This window comes from Carcharodon carcharias (assembly GCF_017639515.1).
Source record: "Carcharodon carcharias isolate sCarCar2 chromosome X unlocalized genomic scaffold, sCarCar2.pri SUPER_X_unloc_6, whole genome shotgun sequence".
Lineage (NCBI taxonomy): Eukaryota > Metazoa > Chordata > Chondrichthyes > Lamniformes > Lamnidae > Carcharodon > Carcharodon carcharias.
The window spans coordinates 339168-363580 of NW_024470883.1; the positions used below are offsets into that span (position 1 = coordinate 339168).

General features: G+C 69.9%; 1 protein-coding gene across 1 annotated transcript; it reads right to left on the bottom strand.

Moving 5' to 3' along the window:
* LOC121275103 (aladin-like) lies at positions 1–24413 on the bottom strand. Its single transcript, XM_041182514.1, has 6 exons — positions 24282–24413; positions 13740–13875; positions 12424–12551; positions 8824–8879; positions 7011–7102; positions 1–51 (listed from the first exon to the last, which is right to left on the bottom strand). The coding sequence occupies exons 2-6, from the start codon at positions 13860–13862 to the stop codon at positions 1–3; spliced, it is 450 nt and encodes a 149-aa protein (XP_041038448.1). The 5' UTR covers positions 13863–13875; positions 24282–24413.

The window sequence follows — 24413 nt, forward strand, 5'->3', positions numbered from 1 at the left end:
TCACCAGTTTGTCGCCTGGGAGTATTCGGACAGCAGAGCCTCAGTGCTGAGCTGTAAGGGTTAGAGAAAAAGAAGAAAGATTAGCGGTAATCCACAGGCCCCTGTGACTGGCCATCGCGCTGCACCCACACCACAGGACAACCCACGCCGCAGGACCCCCACACACACGCCGCAGCACTCCCCCCACCACACACACACACACCCCCCGCAGCACTCCCCCCCCACCCCACACACACACACACCCCCTGCAGCACTCCCCCCCCACCACACACCCCCCCCGCAGCACTCCCCACCCCCCCACACACACCCCGCAGCATTCCCCCCCCCCACACACACCCCCTGCAGCACTCCCCACCCCCCCACACACACCCCGCAGCAGTCCCCCCGCCCCACACACATCCCCCGCAGCACTCCCTCCCCCACACACACCCCCCGCCGCACTCCCCACCCCAGCACACACACCCCCCGCTGCACTCACCCCCACACACACACACCCCGCAGCACTCCCCCCCACCACACACACACACACCCCGCAGCACTCCCCACCCCCACCACACACCCCGCAGCACTCCCCCACCACACACACACACACCCCGCAGCACTCCCCACCCCCCACAGCACTCCCCCCCCAACACACACACCCTGCAGCACTCCACCCCCCCACACACACACACACCCCGCAGCACTCCACCCCCCCACAGACACACACCCTGCAGCACTCCCCCCCCACACACACACACCCCGCAGCACTCCCCACCACACACACACACCCCGCAGCACTCCCCCCCACACACACCCCGCAGCACTCCCCCCCCACACACACCCCGCAGCACTCCCCCCCTACACACACACACACCCCGCAGCACTCCCCCCCCACCTCACACACACACCCCGCAGAACTCCCCCCACCACACACCCCGCAGCACTCCCCCACCACACACACACACACCCCGCAGCACTCCCCACCCCCCACATCACTCCCCCCCCAACACACACACCCTGCAGCACTCCACCCCCCCACACACACACACCCTGCAGCACTCCCCCCCCACACACACACACCCCGCAGCACTCCCCACCACACACACACACACACCCCGCAGCACTCCCCCCCACACACACCCCGCAGCACTCCCCCCCCACACACACCCCGCAGCACTCCCCCCCTACACACACACACACCCCGCAGCACTCACACCCCAACACACACCCCGCAGCACTCCCCCCCCACGACACACACCCCGCAGCACTCCCCACCACACACACACACACACCCCGCAGCACTCCCCCCCACACACACCCCGCAGCACTCCCCCCCCACACACACCCCGCAGCACTCCCCCCCTACACACACACACACCCCGCAGCACTCACACCCCAACACACACCCCGCAGCACTCCCCCCCCACGACACACACCCCGCAGCACTCCCCACCACACACACACACACACCCCGCAGCACTCCCCCCCACACACACCCCGCAGCACTCCCCCCCACACACACCCCGCAGCACTCCCCCCCCACACACACCCCGCAGCACTCCCCCCCCACACACACCCCGCAGCACTCCCCCCCTACACACACACACACCCCGCAGCACTCACACCCCAACACACACCCCGCAGCACTCCCCCCCCACGACACACACCCCGCAGCACTCCCCACCACGCACACACACACACCCCGCAGCACTCCCCCCCACACACACACTCCTCGCAGAACTCCCCCCCACACACACACTCACCACAGAACTCCCCCCCCACACACACACACACCCCGCAGCACTCCCCACCCCCCACAGCACTCCCCCCCCAACACACACACCCTGCAGCACTCCACCCCCCCACACACACACACCCCGCAGCACTCCCCCCCCACACACACACACCCCGCAGCACTCCCCCCCCACACACCCCGCAGCACTTCCACCCCCACACCCCGCAGCACTTCCACCCCCACACCCCGCAGCACTTCCACCCCCACACCCTGCAGCACTCCCCCCCCCGACACACACCCTGCAGCACTCCCCACCCACCCCAACCCCCCCACCCCACCCCCACCACCCCACAGGCCCTCACGCTCAGGTAAGAGGCAGTCGCACAGGCTGGAGCTTGTGTTCTCTGACCCAGCGACCCTCGGTGGGAATTTCAGCGGACGGCTTTAAAGAGGATTCTGGGACTCCAGAGGGTCGGTGGAGAGAGTGGTCAGCTGGGGGGTGGACATGCGGTTGGGGGGTGGGGATGGGGTTCTGGGTGTGTGGGTGAGGATATGTGTGGGTGTGAGGGGTTGGGTTGTGGGTGTGGATGGATGGGGGCGTGTGGAGGCTGGGTGGGGGTGAGATGGGTGTTGGGGGTATGAGTCGGGGTGTGGGGGGTGTGGGGGGGGTGTGTGTGGGGGGTGTGGTGGGGTGTGGGTGTGGTGTGGGTGGGTTGGGCAGGTGTGCGTGGGGTGGGTGTGGTGGGGGGTGTTGGGGGGGGTGTGTGTGTGGGGGGTGTGGGTAGGGGGTGTGGGTGGGGGAGGTGTGGGGGGGGTGGGGGTTTGTTGGTGGGGGGTGTGGGTGGGGGTGTGGGTGGGGGGTGTGGGGGTTGGAGGGGGGGTGTGGGGGGCTGTGGGGTTGGGTGTGGGGTGGGTGTTGGGGGGGTGGGGGGTGTGGGTGGGGGGTGTGGGTGGGGGGTGTGGGTGGGGGGTGTGGGTGGGGGTGTGGGTGGGGGTGTGGGTGGGGGTGTGGGGTGTGGGTGGGGGGTGTGGTTTGTTGGTGGGGAGTGTGGGTGGGGGTGTGGGTGGGGGGTGTGGGTGGGGGGTGTGGGTGGGGGTGTGGGTGGGGGTGTGGGTGGGGGTGTGGGGTGTGGGTGGGGGGTGTGGGTTTGTTGGTGGGGGGTGTGGGTGGGGTGTGGGTGGGGGTGTGGGTGGGGGGTGTGGGTGGGGGGTGTGGGTGGGGTGTGGGTGGGGGTGTGGGTGGGGGGTGTGGGTGGGGGGTGTGGGTGGGGGGTGTGGGTGGGGGGGGTGTGGGTGGGGGGTGTGGGTGGGGGGGGTGGGTGGGGGGGGTGTGGGTGGGGGGTGTGGGGGGGGTGAGAGTGGGGGGTGTGGGTGGGGGGTGTGGGTTTGTTGGTGGGGGGTGTGGGTGGGGGTGTGGGTGGGGGTGTGGGTGGGGGTGCGGGTGGGGGTGTGGGTGGGGGTGCGGGTGGGGGTGTGGGTGGGGGTGTGGGTGGGGGTGTGGGTGGGGGTGGGGGTGTGGGTGGGGGTGTGGGTGGGGGAGTGGAATGGGGGTGTGGGTGGTGGAGTGGGTGGGGGTGTGGGTGGGGGGTGTGGGTGGGGGTGTGGGTGGGGGTGTGGGTGGGGGTGTGGGTGGGGGGTGTGGGTGGGGGGTGTGGGTGTGGGGGTGTGTGTGTGGGGGGTGTGGGTGGGGGGTGTGGGTGGGGGGTGTGGGTGGGGGGTGTGGGTGTGGGGGTGTGTGTGTGGGGGTGTGTGTGTGGGGGGTGTGGGTGGGGAGGTGTGGGTGGGGGGTGTGGGTGGGGGGTGTGGGTGGGGGGTGTGGGTGGGGGGTTGGGGCTGTGGGGTGTGGGTGGGGGTGTGGGGGGTGGGGGTGTGGGGGGGTGTGGGGGTGGGTGTGGGGGGGGTGGTCTGGGGGGGGTGGGGGAGTGGGTGGGGGGGTGGTGCTGTGGGTGTGGGTGGGGGGTGTGGGTGGGGGGTGTGGGTGGGGGGTGTGGGTGGGGGGTGTGGGTGGGGGGTGTGGGTGGGGGTGTGGGTGGGGGGTGTGGGGGTGGGTGTGGGGTGGGGTGTTGGGGGGGGTGGGGGGTGTGGGTGGGGGGTGTGGGTGGGGGGTGTGGGTGGGGGGTGTGGGTGGGGGGTGTGGGTGGGGGGTGTGGGTGGGGGGTGTGGGTGGGGGGTTGGGGCTGTGGGGTGTGGGTGGGGGGTGTGGGTGGGGGGTGGGGGTGTGGGGGGTGTGGGTGGGGGGTCTGGGTGGGGGGTGTGGGTGGGGGGTGTGGGTGGGGGGTTGGGGCTGTGGGGTGTGGGTGGGGGGTGTGGGTGGGGGTGTGGGGGTGTGGGGGGTGTGGGTGGGGGGTCTGGGTGGGGGGTGTGGGTGGGGGGTTGGGGCTGTGGGGTGTGGTTGGGGGGTGTGGGGGTTGGAGGGGGGGTGTGGGGGGTGGGGGTGTGGGGGGGTGTGGGGGTGGGTGTGGGGGGGGTGGTCTGGGGGGGGTGGGGGAGTGGGTGGGGTGGAGGGTGTGGGGGGTGTGGGTGGGGGGGTGGTGCTGTGGGTGTGGGTTGGGGGTGTGGGTGGGGGATTGGGTAGGGTGTTTGGGTGTGGGTTGAGGGTTTGGGGGCTGTGGGTGAGGGTGGAGGTGTGGGTGGGGGGTGTGGGTGGGGGGGGTGGTGCTGTGGGTGTGGGTTGGGGGTGTGGGTGGGGGATTGGGTAGGGTTTTTGGGTGTGGGTTGAGGGTTTGGGGGCTGTGGGTGAGGGTGGAGGTGTGGGTGGGGGTGGGGGGTATGGGTGGGGGGCTGGGGCTGTGGGTGTGGGTTGGGGGTGTGGGTGGGGGATTGGGTGGGGGATTGGGTGGGGGGGTGTGGGTGGGGGGGTGTGGGTGGGGGGTGTGGGTGGGGGGTGTGGGTGGGGGGTGTGGGTGGGGGGTGTGGGGGTTGGAGGGGGGGTGTGGGGGGTGTGGGGGTGGGTGTGGGGTGGGGTGTAGGGGGGGGTGTGGGTTTGTTGGTGGGGGGTGTGGGTGGGGGGTGTGGGTGGGGGGTGTGGGTGGGGGGTGTGGGTGGGGGGTGTGGGTGGGGGGTGTGGGTGGGGGGTGTGGGTGGGGGGTTGGGGCTGTGGGGTGTGGGTGGGGGGTGGGGGTGTGGGGGGTTGGGGTGTGGGGGGTGGGGGTGTGGGGGGTGTGGGTGGGGGGTGTGGGTGGGGGGTGTGGGTGGGGGTGTGGGTGGGGGGTGTGGGTGGGGAGGTGTGGGTGGGAGGTTGGGGGGGGGAGGTGTGGGTGGGGGGTGAGGGTGGGGGGTTGGGGCTGTGGGGTGTGGGTGGGGGTGTGGGTGGGGGGTGTGGGTGGGGGGTGTGGGGGTTGGAGGGGGGGTGGGGGGTGTGGGGGTGTGGGGGGGTGTGGGGGTGGGTGTGGGGGGGGGTGGTGTGGGGGGGGGTGGGGGAGTGGGTGGGGGGGTGGTGCTGTGGGTGTGGGTTGGGGGTGTGGGTGGGGGATTGGGTAGGGTTTTTGGGTGTGGGTTGAGGGTTTGGGGGCTGTGGGTGAGGGTGGAGGTGTGGGTGGGGGGTATGGGTGGGGGGCTGGGGCTGTGGGTGTGGGTTGGGGGTGTGGGTGGGGGATTGGGTAGGGTGTTTGGATGTGGGTTGAGGGTTTGGGGGCTGTGGGTGAGGGTGGAGGTGTGGGTGGGGGTGGGGGGTATGGGTGGGGGGGTGGGGCTGTGGGTGTGGTTTGGGGGTGTGGGTGGGGGATTGGGTGGGGGTGTTTGGGTGTGGGTGGAGGTGTGGGTGAGGGTGGAGGTGTGGGTGGGGATGGGGGGGATTGGGTGGGGGTGTTTGGGTGTGGGTGGAGGTGTGGGTGAGGGTGGAGGTGTGGGTGGGGGTGGGGGTGGGGGGGGTATGGGTGGGTGGGGGGTGCGGAGTGGGTTGGGGGTGTGGGTGGGGGATTGGGTGGGGGTGTTTGGGTGTGGGTGGAGGTGTGGGTGGGGGTGGGGGGGTATGGATGGGTGGGGGGTGCGGTGTGGGTTGGGGGTGTGGGTGGGGGATTGGGTAGGGTGTTTGGGTGTGGGTGGGGCTGTGGGTGTGGGTTGGGGGTGTGGGTGGGGGATTGGGTAGGGTTTTTGGGTGTGGGTTGAGGGTTTGGGGGCTGTGGGTGAGGGTGGAGGTGTGGGTGGGGGGTATGGGTGGGGGGCTGGGGCTGTGGGTGTGGGTTGGGGGTGTGGGTGAGGGATTGGGTAGGGTTTTTGGGTGTGGGTTGAGGGTTTGGGGGCTGTGGGTGAGGGTGGAGGTGTGGGTGGGGGTGGGGGGGATTGGGTGGGGGTGTTTGGGTGTGGGTGGAGGTGTGGGTGAGGGTGGAGGTGTGGGTGGGGGTGGGGGGTATGGGTGGGGGGGTGGGGCTGTGGGTGTGGTTTGGGGGTGTGGGTGGGGGATTGGGTGGGGGTGTTTGGGTGTGGGTGGAGGTGTGGGTGAGGGTGGAGGTGTGGGTGGGGGTGGGGGGGTATGGATGGGTGGGGGGTGCGGTGTGGGTTGGGGGTGTGGGTGGGGGATTGGGTAGGGTGTTTGGGTGTGGGTTGAGGGTTTGGGGGCTGTGGGTGAGGGTGGAGATGTGGGTGGGGGATTGGGTGGGGGTGTTTGGGTGTGGGTGGAGGTGTGGGTGGGGGTGAAGGGGTATGGGTTGGGGTGTGGGTGGGGGGGTGGGGCTGTGGGTGTGGTGGAGGGTGTGGGGGGTCTGGGTGGGGGGGTGTCGGTTGGGATGTGGTGGGGGGGTGTGGGGGGGGGTGGGTGGTGGTTGGGTTCGGGGTGTGGGTCTGGGTGGGGTGGCTGTCGGTTGGGATGTGGTGGGGGGGTGTGGGGGGGTGGGTGGGGGTTGGGTTGGGGGGGTGTGGCTCTGGGTGGGGGGGTGTTGGTTGGGATGTAGTGGGGGGGTGGGTGGGGGTTGGGTTGGGGGGTGTGGGAGGGGTGGGGGTGTGAGTGGGGTGTGTCGGTTGGGGTGTGGGGGGGGGGGCGTCCACTGGATTAAGGGTTAAGGAACGGCTCGAGCGGGACTGAATGTCCCTGTGTAACAGTCTCGAGGGGCTGAATGGCCTCCTCCTGTTCCTGGGTAACAGGCTTGAGGGGCTGAATGGCCTCCTCCTGTTCCTGTGTAACAGGCTCGAGGGGCTGAATGGCCTCCTCCTGTTGCTGTGTAACAGGCTCGAGGGGCTGAATGGCCTCCTCCTGTTCCTGGGTGACAGGCTCAGTGGGGAGTGCAGGGTGTGTGTGACCTAAACCCGTCTGTAAGGCTATGGAGGGTATAGGTGTAGAAATGAAGCTGATACTTACAGTGAGGTGTGGAGACAGGGAGCCATGTAGTGAAGCAGCCCAGTGGCAAATCGTCAAGGCAAAAGCAGAGATTGTCCTCAACCAGCGCGGGGCTGCAAGTAAACACAGACAGAGGGTCAACCAGAGACCCCCACACCGAGCGAACACAGACATGGGGTCAACCAGAGACTCCCACACCGAGCGAACACAGACAGAGGGTCAACAAGAGACTCCCACACCGAGCGAACACAGACACGGGGTCAACAAGAGACTCCCACACCGAGCGAGCACAGACACGGGGTCAACAAGAATCTCTGTCACCGAGCGAACACAGACAGAGGGTCAACAAGAGTCTCCCACTCCAAGCGAACACAGACACGGGGTCAACAAGAGACTCCCACACCGAGCGAACACAGACATGGGGTCAACAAGAGACTCCCACACCGAGCGAGCACAGACACGGGGTCAACAAGAATCTCTGTCACCGAGCGAACACAGACAGAGGGTCAACAAGAGTCTCCCACTCCAAGCGAACACAGACACGGGGTCAACAAGAGACTCCCACACCGAGCGAACACAGACATGGGGTCAACAAGAGACTCCCACACCGAGCGAACACAGACACGACCTAGTGCAGGTCAGGAGCAAAGGGGCCTGAATAACACTGCTCAGTTTGAGCAAGTGAGCTGGAACATTACAGCGGCAGGAAAGAAAGTTTACTGGGTCAAATCTAAACTCCAACTGAAAGAGGGACTAAGCGCGCACTGCACTGTCGGAGGGTCAGCGCTGAGGGATCGCCGCACTGTGGGAGGGTCAGCGCTGAGGGAGAGCCGCACTGTCGGAGGGTCAGCGCTGAGGGAGTGCCGCGCTATCGGAGGGTCAGTGCTTTGGGAGAGCCGCACTGTCGGAGGGTCAGTGCTTTGGGAGAGCCGCACTGTCGGAGGGTCAGCGCTGAGGGAGAGCCGCACTGTCGGAGGGTCAGCGCTGAGGGAGAGCCGCACTGTCGGAGGGTCAGTGCTGAGGGAGAGCCGCACTGTCGGAGGGTCAGTACTGAGGGAGAGCCGCACTGTCGGAGGGTCAGCGCTGAGGGAGTGCCGCACTGTCGGACAGTCAGCGCTGAGGGAGCGCCGCACTGTGGGAGGGTCAGTGCTGAGGGAGAGCCGCGCTGTGGGAGGGTCAGTGCTGAGGGAGAGCCGCACTGTCAGAGGGTCAGTGCTGAGGGAGCGCCGCACTGTCAGAGGGTCAGTGCTGAGGGAGCGCCACACTGTGGGAGGGTCAGTGTTGAGGGAGAGCTGCACTGTGGGAGGGTCAGCGCTGAGGGAGCACCGCACTGTGGGAGGGTCAGTGCTGAGGGAGCGCCGCACTGTCAGAGGGTCAGTGCTGAGGGAGCGCCGCACTGTGGGAGGGTCAGCGCTGAGGGAGAGCCGCACTGTCGGAGGGTCAGTGCTGAGGGAGCGCCGCACTGTGGGAGGGTCAGTGCTGAGGGAGAGCCGCACTGTCGGAGGGTCAGTGCTGAGGGAGCGCCGCACTGTGGGAGGGTCAGTGCTGAGGGAGCGCCGCACTGTCGGAGGGTCAGTGCTGAGGGAGAGCCGCACTGTCGGAGGGTCAGTGCTGAGGGAGCGCCGCACTGTCGGAGGGTCAGTGCTGAGGGAGTGCCGCACTGTCGGAGGGTCAGTGCTGAGGGAAAGCCGCACTGTCGGAGGGTCAGTGCTGAGGGAGCGCCGCACTGTGGGAGGGTCAGCGCTGAGGGAGAGCCGCACTGTTGGTGCAGCATCTTCTGGACAAGGAGTGAATCCAGGGCCCCATGTGACCTTTCCCCACTCAGCCCCGTTACCTTCATCGACAGACTTTGTAATCTCGCAGAGCAAGCCAGCGAGTCCCGCTTCATGCCTGAAATGAAAGATACACGGACATGAAAGGAGGGTGCCACTCGTTCTGTAGCCCCTGTCCCCGGTCATGGTTATGATCTCAAGGAAACAATAAACCTTTAAGAAGAGAAATTCCAACTCCCAGTTATTAACTGAAAGAATTTTGCCATGTTATTAACAGAAGAAGCTTTACTGTACAAGAGTTAAACAAAGGAAATATTACTCACTTAAAGCTGCTTCACGATTCCCCCCTATCCAAACCCGAGAATCTCGTCTGGACACCCCCTGTTCTGTTTCATTCCCACCAGGGCTTCCTTCACTTCTCCTGAGTCCAAACCAGGGTGTGCCACAGCTCTCAGGAATTCACTTCAATTCTCCTCAGTTTTTCAGTCTGGAACTTAGGCTTCAAGATCTCTCCCTCTCTCTCTCCCTCTCTCCGTGCGGATTCCACTGCAGATTTTCTCCATTGCCCTCACTAGGCAGACCTGACAATATCCCTTCCTCATGCGGTTGGGTTGACACGTCCCCCGTACTTCCCACGTGCAGCTCCAGCTGCCTGGCTCCAGCTCAGGAACACCCCTCATTCCTGACAGCCTCTACACTCTCGGTTCCGGCTGCTGAAAGATACTTTTCTTTCCTCTTCCCTCCCCCCCCCCTCAACCCCCACCACAGAAAAATATACTTATTCATAAAAGGTGTAAAATTACATCCCCAAAAAAAACTCCAATTGAAAAATGACAGAAATTGGAATAAAATTGAACCGTTCTGCACGTTTCACCGAGTTTCCTCATAATACAACTGCGAATACTCTTGATGTTTACAATATACTCAGCAGGTAACCCTGGACCTTCGATTGTCCAAGCCCTCAACACCCGGTTGGGGGGGGCAACTCTCTGCACTGGAAGAACCAGCAAGTTTCGGGCGCACCAAAGAGCCCCTTCCACTGAAACGACGGCCCTCTGGCCAGACTTGGTGTGTGTCTCGGTGCACGTCCCCTGGGAACAGCCCCTAGAGCACAGAGTCCTGCCTCGCGGGGGCGAACCCCAATGAAAACCACTGCATCTCTCTCTCTCTCTCTCCGGCGCTCCTGTGCAAAGGTAGTTTGGATCCTGGCAGAGACCCCCCTTCCTCTCGAGCTGACTAACTGCGCCGGTGAGTATAAGACACGCAGCAACCCAAAACAAAATACTGTCTCCCCGAGTCTATTTCCATGGCAACTTGGCACAGCTGGGGATGTCCTAGTTAGAAATCCAAACTAATTGCCTCCCATTCCTGGGCTTGTCCTTTGATTTGAAAATTATCTGGAGACTTTAGGATCTTCTCTTGTCAATCCTTTGCTTTCAGCCTCCCTCTGGCCTGAATTACATGAATAATTAACGTGACCCCCCCCCCCTCCCCCAACTTACGAAGGTACCTCGTCTCTAGCAAGGCCTGCTTTCAGCATCTGATCTTACTATACGAACACGACAACTACCGCCTGGAATTTCAATCACCCACAACACTCGAGAAGCTCGACCCCGTCCAGGACAAAGCAGCCCCCGCTCGATGGGGCACCCCATCCACAAACATTCACTCCCTCCACCACCACCACCGACGCACAGGGGCAGCAGTATGTGTACCATCTACAAGATGCACTGCAGCAACTTGCCAAGGCTCCTTCGACAGCGCCGCCCAAACCCACCACCTCTACCGTCTAGAAGGACGAGGGCAGCAGACACACGGGGAACACCACCAGCTGCAAGTTCTCCTCCCGAGCCACTCACCATCCCGACTTGGGAATATATCGGCCGTTCCTTCACTGTCGCTGGGGTCAAAATCCTGGAAGACCCTCCCTAACAGCGCCGTGGGTGTACCTACACCACACGGACAAAATCCTGGAACTCCCTCCCTAACAGTGCCGTGGGTGTACCTACACCACACGGGACAAAATCCTGGAACTCCCTCCCTAACAGCGCCGTGGGTGTACCTACACCACACACGGGGACAAAATCCTGGAACTCCCTCCCTAACAGCGCCGTGGGTGTACCTACACCACACACGGGGACAAAATCCTGGAACTCCCTCCCTAACAGCACCGTGGGTGTACCTACACCACACACGGGACAAAATCCTGGAACTCCCTCCCTAACAGCGCCGTGGGTGTACCTACACCACACACGGGACAAAATCCTGGAACTCCCTCCCTAACAGCGCTGTGGGTGTACCTACACCACACGGACAAACTCCTGGAACGCCCTCCCTAACAGCACCGTGGGTGTACCTACACCACACGGACAAAATCCTGGAACTCCCTCCCTAACAGCGCCGTGGGTGTACCTACACCACACACGGGGACAAAATCCTGGAACTCCCTCCCTAACAGCGCCGTGGGTGTACCTACACCACAGGGACAAAATCCTGGAACTCCCTCCCTAACAGCGCCGTGGGTGTACCTACACCACACGGGACAAAATCCTGGAACTCCCTCCCTAACAGCGCCGTGGGTGTACCTACACCACACGGGACAAAATCCTGGAACTCCCTCCCTAACAGCGCCGTGGGTGTACCTACACCACACGGGACAAAATCCTGGAACTCCCTCCCTAACAGCGCCGTGGGTGTACCTACACCACACGGGACAAAATCCTGGAACTCCCTCCCTAACAGCACCGTGGGTGTACCTACACCACACGGGTCAAAATCCTGGAACTCCCTCCCTAACAGCGCCGTAGGTGTACCTACACCACACACACGGACAAAATCTTGGAACTCCCTCCCTAAAAGCACCGTGGGTGTACCTACACCACACACACGGACAAAATCCTGGAACTCCCTCCCTAACAGCGCCGTGGGTGTACCTACACCACACACACGGACAAAATCCTGGAACTCCCTCCCTAACAGCGCCGTGGGTGTACCTACACCACACACACGGACAAAATCCTGGAACTCCCTCCCTAACAGCGCCGTGGGTGTACCTACACCACACACACGGACAAAATCCTGGAACTCCCTCCCTAACAGCGCCGTGGGTGTACCTACACCACACACACGGACAAAATCCTGGAAGTCCCTCCCTAACAGCGCCGTGGGTGTATCTGCACCACACACGAGACAAGATCCTGGAACTCCCTCCCTAACAGCGCCGTGAGTGTACCTACACCACACGGACAAAATCCTGGAACTCCCTCCCTAACAGTGCCATGGGTGTACCTACACCACACATGGGGACAAAATCCTGGAACTCCCTCCCTAACAGCGCCGTGGGTGTACCTACACCACACACGGGGGAAAGCAGCAGCTCAAGGCAGTGGCTCACCCCCCACCTTCTCAAGGGGGCAATTAGGGATGGGCAATAAATGCGGGGCCCAGCCCAGAGACCCCCCCTACACATCCCCGTGAAGGATTGGAACAAAAAGTTAGTGCTTCAACTTCCCAAACCAGCCGCTTCCACTCATCCTACTGCTGAAAGGCAAAGTTATGCTCCCTAATGGTGAAACCTCGTGCTCAGTAATGCCCTCAGCTGAGCCTCAGGGAACACAGCCGAGGGTGGGCAGGAGGAACGGCCCTGCCCTTGGGGCACTCACCAGGCATTGGCGCTGCGTTTCCAGACGGACTCGCAGTGGTGTATGAAAGCTGCCTTGGTGCAGTACTCGGACCGGCTGTGTTGTTTCAGACAGTCCTTCTGGATGGCTACGGGAGGTAACCGGAGAACCTGGGGAAACAAAAGAGTGATCAGTGCCCTTGGCCAGCTGTGTGCATCTATCCTCTCGCCCAGACAGGATAGCCAAAGCAAAGGACAGTTAGTGAGGTCTGCACAGGGGGCTTTTAATCTCAGTTTGACTTCTGTGAGAAGACGGAATTTGGAAGATTTGCCGAGTTTTGAAGCCAGTGGAAGAATCTGCAGTGGTCCTCACAGAGGCTTGTGGTAAAAGAGAGCAATCAGTAGAATTTTTTTTATATATATTATTTGTTCATGGGATGTGGGTGTCGCTAGCTAGGCCAGCGTTTATTGCCCACCCCTAATTGCCCTCGCTCACAGAGCATTTTTGAGAGTCAACCACATTGCTGCGGGTTGGAGTCACATATAGGACCAGGCCAGGTAAGGAGGGCAGATTTCCTTCCCTGAAGGACCTTAGTGAACCAGATGGGTTTTTACAACAATCGGCAATGGTTTCATGGTCATCATCAGACTTTTAGTTCCAGATTTTTACTGAATTCAAATTCCACCATTTGTCGTCGTGGGTTTCGAACCCGGGTCCCCAGAACATTCTCCTGGGTCTCTGGGATACTAGTCCAGTGACAATATCACAACGCCACCGCCTCCCCCGTTGGAGGTACTGAGAAGGCAGCCAAGAACAAGGGACCGAGGCATCCACGGTCAGGAGGCGGTAAATGCAGGTCTCACCTCTGAGAGGGGCGGAGGGGAATTCGAGTGAATTCCAGGGAGCTGTGGCACACTGACGGGTTTTCCCAATGGAAGAAAATAGCTTGAAGACTGATTGGTGCGTCTTGCAAGGAAAAGGTTTGGTGGTGGGGGGGGGGAGTAAGGCTGAGAGCATTAACAGAGGTAGTTACAGCCTCTAGCGTCAAGTTAGAAGTTTATTTTGTTTAATTCGCTCTAAAACCAGAAAATTTGTGGTGGGTTTTTTTTTTGTGGAAAACACGGAGGTTTGTGAGGTGGTTCAGTCGATCCTCTCATCGGGAATTGGGATTTGCCTTTAAAGGTTAATGGTCCCCTAACCGGACGGTAAGGAGGGAGAGAGGTTTAGGACCGTAGACCACTACAGCACAGAAAACAGGCCATTCGGCCCCTCTAGTCTGTGCCGAAATGTTATCCCGCTAGTCCCACTGAGCGGCACCCAGATTACTCTGTATGTAGCCCAGTGATGGGCGCCCTTACCTGGTGGTGGAAAGCCTGCACGTCCGCTTCACTGTGGGGGCCGGTCACCAGCTCGTTGTTGAGCTCGTACAGGGTGACGCGGCCGTCGGTGCTGGGCGGAGGGAACAAGGTGAGGGAAATCATCGCCGGGATCGGACTGAGCGGAAACAAAACCAGGGAGGGAGGGAGGGAGAGAGAGAGAGAGAGAGAGAGAGAGGTCAGATCGTAAATTCGAACCGTGGGGAAAGGGGTGGACGCGAGGGGTGGGGGATCAACCGGACGGGGAAAGGGGTGGGGGGGGGGGGGGGGGGGAAGAGGGGAGGACGGTGGGGGGGAGGGAGGGGGGAGGACGTTTGTGGGGAGGGGGAGGACGGTGGGGGGAGGGGGGAGGACGGTGGGGGGAGGGGGGAGGACGGTGGGGGGAGGGGGGGAGGACGGTGGGGGGAGGACGGTGGGGGGAGGGGGAGGACGGTGGGGGGAGGGGGAGGACGGTGGGGGGGAGGGGGAGGACGGTGGGGGGGAGGGGGAGGGGGAGGACGGTGGGGGGAAGGGGAGGGGGAGGACGGTGGGGGGAGGGGGAGGACGGTGGGGGGGAGGGGGAGGGGGAGGACGGTGGGGGGAGGGGGAGGACGGTGGGGGGAGGGGGAGGGGGAGGACGGTGGGGGGAGGACGGTGGGGGGAGGGGGAGGACGGTGGGGGGAGGACGGTGGGGGAGGGGGAGGGGGAGGACGGTGGGGGGAGGGGGAGGACGGTGGGGGGAGGGGGAGGACGGTGGGGGGAGGGGGAGGACGGTGGGGGGAGGGGGACGACGGTGGGGGGAGGGGGAGGACGGTGGGGGGAGGGGGAGGGGGAGAACGGTGGGGGGAGGGGGAGGGGGAGGGGGAGGACGGTGGGGGAAGGGGGAGGGGGAGGACGGTGGGGGGAGGGGGAGGACGGTGGGGGGAGGGGGAGGACGGTGGGGGGAGGGGGAGGGGGAGGACGGTGGGGGGAGGGGGAGGGGGAGGACGGTGGGGGGAGGGGGAGGACGGTGGGGGGAGGGGGAGGACGGTGGGGGGAGGGGGAGGACGGTGGGGGGAGGGGGAGGACGGTGGGGGGAAGGGGAGGACGGTGGGGGGAGGGGAGGGGAGGACGGTGGGGGGAGGGGAGGGGAGGACGGTGGGGGGAGGGGAGGGGAGGACGGTGGGGGGAGGGGAGGGGAGGACGGTGGGGGGAGGGGAGGGAGGACGGTGGGGGGAGGGGGAGGACGGTGGGGGGAGCGGGAGGGGGAGGACGGTGGGGGGAGGGGAGGGGGAGGACGGTGGGGGGAGGGGAGGGGGAGGACGGTGGGGGGAGGGGGAGGACGGTGGGGGGAGGGGGAGGGGGAGGACGGTGGGGGGAGGGGGAGGACGGTGGGGGGAGGGGAGGGGGGAGGACGGTGGGGGGAGGGGGAGGACGGTGGGGGGAGGGGGAGGGGGAGGACGGTGGGGGGAGGGGGAGGGGGAGGACGGTGGGGGGAGGGGGAGGGGGAGGACGGTGGGGGGAGGGGGGAGGGGGAGGACGGTGGGGGGAGGGGAGGACGGTGGGGGGAGGGGGAGGACGGTGGGGGGAGGGGAGGACGGTGGGGGGAGGAGGAGGGGGAGGACGGTGGGGGGAGGGGGAGGACGGTGGGGGGAGGGGAGGGGGAGGACGGTGGGGGGAGGGGGAGGACGGTGGGGGGAGGGGGGAGGACGGTGGGGGAGGGGGAGACGGTGGGGGGAGGGGAGGGGGAGGACGGTGGGGGGAGGGGAGGGGGAGGACGGTGGGGGGAGGGAGGACGGGGGAGGGGTGGGGGGAGGGGGAGGACGGTGGGGGGAGGGGGAGGACGGTGGGGGGAGGGGGAGGACGGTGGGGGGAGGGGGAGGGACGGTGGGGGGAGGGGGAGGACGGTGGGGGGAGGGGGAGGACGGTGGGGGGAGGGGGAGGACGGTGGGGGGAGGGGGAGGACGGTGGGGGGAGGGGGAGGACGGTGGGGGGAGGGGGAGGACGGTGGGGGGAGGGGAGGGGGAGGACGGTGGGGGGAGGGGAGGGGGGAGGACGGTGGGGGGAGAGGGGAGGACGGTGGGGGGAGGGGGAGGACGGTGGGGGAGGGGGAGGACGGGGGAGGGACGGTGGGGGGAGGGGAGGACGGTGGGGGGAGGGGAGGGGGAGGACGGTGGGGGGAGGGGAGGGGGAGGACGGTGGGGGGAGGGGAGGGGAGGACGGTGGGGGGAGGGGAGGGGAGGACGGTGGGGGGAGGGGGAGGACGGTGGGGGGAGGGGGAGGACGGTGGGGGGAGGGGGAGGACGGTGGGGGGAGGGGGAGGACGGTGGGGGGAGGGGGAGGACGGTGGGGGGAGGGGAGGGGGAGGACGGTGGGGGGAGGGGGAGGGGGAGGGGGAGGACGGTGGGGGGAGGGGGAGGGGAGGACGGTGGGGGGAGGGGGAGGACGGTGGGGGGAGGGGGAGGACGGTGGGGGGAGGGGGAGGACGGTGGGGGAGGGGGAGGACGGTGGGGGGAGGGGGAGGACGGTGGGGGGAGGGGGAGGACGGTGGGGGGAGGGGGAGGACGGTGGGGGGAGGGGGAGGACGGTGGGGGGAGGGGAGGAGGACGGTGGGGGAGGGGAGGACGGTGGGGGGAGGGGAGGACGGTGGGGGGAGGGGGAGGACGGTGGGGGGAGGGGGAGGACGGTGGGGGGAGGGGGAGGACGGTGGGGGGAGGGGAGGACGGTGGGGGGAGGGGGAGGACGGTGGGGGGAGGGGAGGGGAGGACGGTGGGGGGAGGGGGAGGACGGTGGGGGGAGGGGAGGGGGAGGACGGTGGGGGGAGGGGGAGGAAGGTGGGGGGGGGAGGGGGAGGACGGTGGGGGGAGGGGGAGGACGGTGGGGAGAGGGGGAGGGGGAGGACGGTGGGGGGAGGGGGAGGGGGAGGACGGTGGGGGGAGGGGGAGGGGGAGGACGGTGGGGGGAGGGGAGGGGAGGACGGTGGGGGGAGGGGGAGGGGGAGGGGGAGGACGGTGGGGGGAGGAGGAGGGGGAGGACGGTGGGGGGGGGGAGGACGGTGGGGGGAGGGGGGAGGGGGAGGACGGTGGGGGGAGGGGGAGGGGGAGGACGGTGGGGGGAGGGGAGGGGAGGACGGTGGGGGGAGGGGGAGGACGGTGGGGGGAGGGGGAGGACGGTGGGGGGAGGGGGAGGGGGAGGACGGTGGGGGGAGGGTGAGGACGGTGGGGGGAGGGGGAGGACGGTGGGGGGAGGGGGAGGACGGTGGGTGGAGGGGGAGGGGGAGGACGGTGGGGGGAGGGCGGTGGGGGAGGGGGAGGGGGAGGACGGTGGGGGGAGGGGAGGGGAGGACGGTGGGGGGAGGGGGAGGGGGAGGACGGTGGGGGGAGGGGGAGGGGGAGGACGATGGGGGGAGGGGGAGGACGGTGGGGGGAGGGGGAGGGGGAGGACGGTGGGGGGAGGGGGAGGACGGTGGGGGGAGGGGGAGGGGAGGACGGTGGGGGGAGGGGAGGACGGTGGGGGGAGGGGGAGGACGGTGGGGGGAGGGGGAGGACGGTGGGGGGAGGGGGAGGACGGTGGGGGGAGGGGGAGGGGGAGGACGGTGGGGGGAGGGGGAGGGGGAGGACGGTGGGGGGAGGGGGAGGGGGAGGACGGTGGGGGGAGGGGGAGGGGGAGGACGGTGGGGGGAGGGGGAGGGGAGGACGGTGGGGGGAGGGGGAGGACGGTGGGGGGAGGGGAGGGGAGGACGGTGGGGGGAGGGGGAGGGGAGGACGGTGGGGGGAGGGGGAGGACGGTGGGGGGAGGGGGAGGGGGAGGACGGTGGGGGGAGGGGGAGGGGGAGGACGGTGGGGGGAGGGGGAGGACGGTGGGGGGAGGGGGAGGGGTAGGACGGTGGGGGGAGGGGGAGGACGGTGGGGGGAGGGGGAGGACGGTGGGGGGAGGGGAGGACGGTGGGGGGAGGGGGAGGACGGTGGGGGGAGGGGAGGACGGTGGGGGGAGGGGGAGGACGGTGGGGGGAGGGGGAGGACGGTGGGGGGAGGGGGAGGACGGTGGGGGGAGGGGAGGGGGAGGACGGTGGGGGGAGGGGGAGGACGGTGGGGGGAGGGGAGGACGGTGGGGGGAGGGGGAGGACGGTGGGGGGAGGGGAGGACGGTGGGGGGAGGGGGAGGACGGTGGGGGGAGGGGGAGGACGGTGGGGGGAGGGGGAGGACGGTGGGGGGAGGGGAGGGGGAGGACGGTGGGGGGAGGGGGAGGATGGTGGGGGGAGGGGAGGGGAGGACGGTGGGGGGAGGGGAGGACAGGACGGTGGGGGGAGGGGGAGGACGGTGGGGGGAGGGGGAGGACGGTGGGGAGAGGGGGAGGGGGAGGACGGTGGGGGGAGGGGGAGGGGGAGGACGGTGGGGGGAGGGGGAGGGGGAGGACGGTGGGGGGAGGGGAGGGGAGGACGGTGGGGGGAGGGGGAGGGGGAGGGGGAGGACGGTGGGGGGAGGAGGAGGGGGAGGACGGTGGGGGGGGGGAGGACGGTGGGGGGAGGGGGAGGGGGAGGACGGTGGGGGGAGGGGGAGGGGGAGGACGGTGGGGGGAGGGGAGGGGAGGACGGTGGGGGGAGGGGGAGGACGGTGGGGGGAGGGGGAGGACGGTGGGGGGAGGGGGAGGGGGAGGACGGTGGGGGGAGGGTGAGGACGGTGGGGGGAGGGGGAGGACGGTGGGGGGAGGGGGAGGACGGTGGGTGGAGGGGGAGGGGGAGGACGGTGGGGGGAGGGCGGTGGGGGGAGGGGGAGGGGGAGGACGGTGGGGGGAGGGGAGGGGAGGACGGTGGGGGGAGGGGGAGGGGGAGGACGGTGGGGGGAGGGGGAGGGGGAGGACGATGGGGGGAGGGGGAGGACGGTGGGGGGAGGGGGAGGGGGAGGACGGTGGGGGGAGGGGGAGGACGGTGGGGGGAGGGGGAGGGGAGGACGGTGGGGGGAGGGGAGGACGGTGGGGGGAGGGGGAGGACGGTGGGGGGAGGGGGAGGACGGTGGGGGGAGGGGGAGGACGGTGGGGGGAGGGGGAGGGGGAGGACGGTGGGGGGAGGGGGAGGGGGAGGACGGTGGGGGGAGGGGGAGGGGGAGGACGGTGGGGGGAGGGGGAGGGGGAGGACGGTGGGGGGAGGGGGAGGGGAGGACGGTGGGGGGAGGGGGAGGACGGTGGGGGGAGGGGAGGGGAGGACGGTGGGGGAGGGGGAGGGGAGGACGGTGGGGGGAGGGGGAGGACGGTGGGGGGAGGGGGAGGGGGAGGACGGTGGGGGGAGGGGGAGGGGGAGGACGGTGGGGGGAGGGGGAGGACGGTGGGGGGAGGGGGAGGGTAGGACGGTGGGGGGAGGGGGAGGACGGTGGGGGGAGGGGGAGGACGGTGGGGGGAGGGGGAGGGGGAGGACGGTGGGGGGAGGGGGGAGGACGGTGGGGGGAGGGGGAGGACGGTGGGGGGAGGGGGAGGACGGTGGGGGGAGGGGGAGGACGGTGGGGGGAGGGGGAGGACGGTGGGGGGATGGGGAGGACGGTGGGGGGATGGGGAGGACGGTGGGGGGATGGGGAGGGGGAGGACGGTGGGGGGAGGGGGAGGGGAGGATGGTGGGGGGATGGGGAGGGGGAGGACGGTGGGGGGAGGGGGAGGGGAGGATGGTGGGGGGATGGGGAGGGGGAGGACGGTGGGGGGAAGGGGAGGCGGTGGGGGAGGGGAGGCGGTGGGGGGGAGGGGGGAGACTGGTGGGGGGAGGGGACGGACGGTGGGGGGAGGGGAGGGGGAGGACGGTGGGGGGAGGGAGGGAGGACGGTGGGGGGAGGGGAGGGGGAGGACGGTGGGGGGAGGGGAGGGGGAGGACGGTGGGGGGAGGGGAGGCGGTGGGGGAGGGGAGGGGAGGCGGTGGGGGGAGGGGGAGGACGGTGGGGGGAGGGGAGGGGAGAACGGTGGGGGGAGGGGGAGGGGAGGGGGAGGACGGTGGGGGAAGGGGGAGGGGGAGGACGGTGGGGGGAGGGGGAGGGGGAGGACGGTGGGGGGAGGGGGAGGACGGTGGGGGGAGGGGGAGGGGGAGGACGGTGGGGGGAGGGGGGAGGACGGTGGGGGGAGGGGAGAGGACGGTGGGGGGAGGGGGAGGGGGAGGACGGTGGGGGGAGGGGGAGGACGGTGGGGGAGGGGGAGGACGGTGGGGGGAGGGGGAGGACGGTGGGGGGAGGGGGAGGACGGTGGGGGGAGGGGGAGGACGGTGGGGGGAGGGGGAGGACGGTGGGGGGAGGGGAGGGGAGGACGGTGGGGGGAGGGGAGGGGAGGACGGTGGGGGGAGGGGAGGGGAGGACGGTGGGGGGAGGGGAGGGGAGGACGGTGGGGGGAGGGGGAGGACGGTGGGGGGAGGGGGATGACGGTGGGGGGAGGGGGAGGGGGAGGACGGTGGGGGGAGGGGAGGGGAGGACGGTGGGGGGAGGGGGAGGACGGTGGGGGGAGGGGGAGGGGGAGGACGGTGGGGGGAGGGGGAGGGGGAGGACGGTGGGGGGAGGGGGAGGACGGTGGGGGGAGGGGGAGGACGGTGGGGGGAGGGGGAGGGGGAGGACGGTGGGGGGAGGGGGAGGGGGAGGACGGTGGGGGGAGGGGGAGGGGGAGGACGGTGGGGGGAGGGGGAGGACGGTGGGGGGAGGGGGAGGACGGTGGGGGGAGGGGGAGGACGGTGGGGGGAGGAGGAGGGGGAGGACGGTGGGGGGAGGGGGAGGACGGTGGGGGGAGGGGAGGGGGAGGACGGTGGGGGGAGGGGAGGGGGAGGACGGTGGGGGGAGGGGAGGGGGAGGACGGTGGGGGGAGGGGAGGGGGAGGACGGTGGGGGGAGGGGGAGGACGGTGGGGGGAGGGGGAGGACGGTGGGGGGAGGGGGAGGACGGTGGGGGGAGGGGGAGGACGGTGCGGGGAGGGGGAGGACGGTGGGGGGAGGGGAGGGGGAGGACGGTGGGGGGAGGGGAGGGGGGAGGACGGTGGGGGGAGGGGGAGGACGGTGGGGGGAGGGGGAGGACGGTGGGGGGAGGGGGAGGACGGTGGGGGGAGGGGGAGGATGGTGGGGGGAGGGGAGGGGAGGACGGTGGGGGGAGGGGAGGGGGAGGACGGTGGGGGGAGGGGAGGGGGAGGACGGTGGGGGGAGGGGGAGGACGGTGGGGGGAGGGGAGGGGGAGGACGGTGGGGGGAGGGGGAGGACGGTGGGGGGAGGGGGAGGACGGTGGGGGGAGGGGAGGGGGAGGACGGTGGGGGGAGGGGGAGGACGGTGGGGGGAGGGGAGGGGGAGGACGGTGGGGGGAGGGGGAGGATGGTGGGGGGAGGGGAGGGGAGGACGGTGGGGGGAGGGGGAGGACGGTGGGGGGAGGGGGAGGGGGAGGACGGTGGGGGGAGGGGAGGGGGAGGACGGTGGGGGGAGGGGAGGGGGAGGACGGTGGGGGGAGGGGAGGGGAGGACGGTGGGGGGAGGGGGAGGACGGTGGGGGGAGGGGGAGGGGGAGGACGGTGGGGGGAGGGGGAGGACGACGGTGGGGGGAGGGGGAGGGGGAGGACGGTGGGGGGAGGGGGAGGACGGTGGGGGGAGGGGGAGGACGGTGGGGGGAGGGGGAGGGGGAGGGGGAGGACGGTGGTGGGAGGACGGTGGGGGGAGGGGGAGGGGGAGGGGGAGGACGGTGGGGGGAGGGGGAGGACGGTGGGGGGAGGGGGGAGGACGGTGGGGGGAGGGGGAGGGGAGGACGGTGGGGGGAGGGGGAGGACGGTGGGGGGAGGGGGGAGGGGGAGGACGGTGGGGGGAGGGGGAGGGGGAGGACGGTGGGGGGAGGGGGAGGGGGAGGACGGTGGGGGGAGGGGGAGGACGGTGGGGGGAGGGGGAGGGGGAGGACGGTGGGGGGATGGGGAGGGGGAGGACGGTGGGGGGAAGGGAGGACGGTGGGGGGAGGGGGAGGGGAGGACGGTGGGGGGAGGGGGTGGGGGGAGGGGGAGGGGGAGGACGAGGACGGTGGGGGGAGGGGAGGGGAGGACGGTGGGGGGAGGGGGAGGACGGTGGGGGGAGGGGAGGGGGAGGACGGTGGGGGGAGGGGGAGGACGGTGGGGGGAGGGGGAGGACGGTGGGGGGAGGGGGAGGGGGAGGGGGAGGACGGTGGGGGGAGGGGGAGGACGGTGGGGGGAGGGGGAGGACGGTGGGGGGAGGGGGAGGACGGTGGGGGGAGGGGGAGGACGGTGGGGGGAGGGGGAGGGGGAGGACGGTGGGGGGAGGGGAGGGGGAGGACGGTGGGGGGAGGGGGAGGACGGTGGGGGGAGGGGGAGGACGGTGGGGGGAGGGGGAGGACGGTGGGGGGAGGGGGAGGACGGTGGGGGGAGGGAGAGGACGGTGGGGGAGGGAGAGGACGGTGGGGGAGGGGGAGGGGGAGGGGGAGGACGGTGGGGGGAGGGGGAGGGGGAGGGGAGGACGGTGGGGGGTGGGGGAGGGGGAGGGGGAGGACGGTGGGGGGAGGGGGAGGACGGTGGGGGAGGGGGAGGGGGAGGGGGAGGACGGTGGGGGGAGGGGGAGGGGAGGACGGTGGGGGGAGGGAGAGGACGGTGGGGGAGGGGGAGGGGGAGGACGGTGGGGGGAGGGGGAGGGGAGGACGGTGGGGGGAGGGGGGAGGACGGTGGGGGGAGGGGGAGGACGGTGGGGGGAGGGGGAGGGGGAGGACGGTGGGGGGAGGGGGAGGGGGAGGGGGAGGACGGTGGGGGAGGGGGAGGGGGAGGACGGTGGGGGGAGGGGGAGGGGAGGACGGTGGGGGAGGGAGAGGACGGTGGGGGAGGGGGAGGGGGAGGGGGAGGACGGTGGGGGGAGGGGGAGGGGGAGGACGGTGGGGGGAGGGGGAGGGGGAGGACGGTGGGGGGAGGGGGAGGGGGAGGACGGTGGGGGAGGGGGAGGGGGAGGGGGAGGACGGTGGGGGGAGGGGGAGGGGGAGGGGGAGGACGGTGGGGGGAGGGGGTGGACGGTGGGGGGAGGGGGAGGGGGAGGGGGAGGACGGTGGGGGGAGGGGGAGGACGGTGGGGGGAGGGGGAGGACGGTGGGGGGAGGGGGAGGACGGTGGGGGGAGGGGGAGGGGGAGGACGGTGGGGGGAGGGGGAGGGGGAGGGGGAGGACGGTGGGGGGAGGGGGAGGGGTGGACGGTGGGGGGAGGGGGAGGGGGAGGACGGTGGGGGGAGGGGGAGGACGGTGGGGGGAGGGGGAGGGGGAGGACGGTGGGGGGAGGGGGAGGACGGTGGGGGAGGGGGAGGGGGAGGACGGTGGGGGGAGGGGGAGGACGGTGGGGGGAGGGGGAGGGGTGGACGGTGGGGGGAGGGGGAGGGGGAGGACGGTGGGGGGAGGGGGAGGACGGTGGGGGGAGGGGGAAGGGGAGGACGGTGGGGGGAGGGGGAGGACGGTGGGGGGAGGGGGAGGACGGTGGGGGGAGGGGGAGGGGGAGGACGGTGGGGGGAGGGGGAGGACGGTGGGGGGAGGGGGAGGACGGTGGGGGGAGGGGGAGGACGGTGGGGGGAGGGGGGGAGGGGGAGGGGGAGGACGGTGGGGGGAGGGGGAGGGGGAGGACGGTGGGGGGAGGGGGAGGACGGTGGGGGGAGGGGGAGGGGGAGGACGGTGGGGGGTGGGGGAGGGGGAGGGGGAGGACGGTGGGGGGAGGGGGAGGACGTTGGGTGGAGGGTGAGATGTCACGGCGGGAGGGGGCGGAGTTACGGCGGGAGGTGGGGCAGAGGGTGGACGTCACGGCGGGAGGGGGCGGAGTCACGGCGGGAGGGTGGGGGCGGGGTCACGGCGGGAGGGTGGGGGCGGGGTCACGGCGGGAGGGAGGGGGCGGGGTCACGGCGGGAGGGAGGGGGCGGGGTCCCGGCGGGAGGGAGGGGGCGGAGTCACGCCGGGAGGGGTTGGCGGAGTCACGGCGGGAGGGCGCGGAGTCACGGCGGGAGGGAGGGGGCGGGGTCACGGCGGGAGGGTGGGGGCGGAGTCACGGCGGGAGGGAGGGGGCGGAGTCACGGCGGGAGGGAGGGGGCGGAGTCACGGCGGGAGGGAGGGGGCGGAGTCACGGCGGGAGGGAGGGGGCGGAGTCACGGCGGGAGGGAGGGGGGCGGAGTCACGGCGGGAGGGAGGGGGGCGGAGTCACGGCGGGAGGGCGCGGAGTCACGGCGGGAGGGAGGGGGCGGAGTCACGGCGGGAGGAAGGGGGCGGTGTCACGGCGGGAGGAAGGGGGCGGTGTCACGGCGGGAGGAAGGGGGCGGGGTTACGGCGGGAGGAAGGGGGCGGGGTTACGGCGGGAGGAAGGGGGCGGGGTTACGGCGGGAGGGAGGGGCGGAGTCACGGCGGGAGGTGGGGCAGAGGGTGGACGTCACGGCGGGAGCGGGCGGGGTCACGGCGGAAGGGAGGGGGCGGAGTCACGCCGGGAGGGGGCGGGGTTGGTTGAGCGCTGCCTCTGACGAGGTTTCCCGCGCCGCTGGGAACGGTTTCCCGGGTTATCGAACGCGCCAGCTTTTCTATTTGAATCTGAAGGCCAACGGCCGTCCAGCCGCCTGTTCCTCACCGTCTCAGCGCCTCAGTGTCGGCTCCACTCTGCCTCTAACCCCCGGCTGTCCAGGCGCCTGAACTGCGCTCCCGCTTCAGGCCAGGCCACGCCCCGTTCTCTGCCTCACCCAATGAACGTGGCGACCCCTCG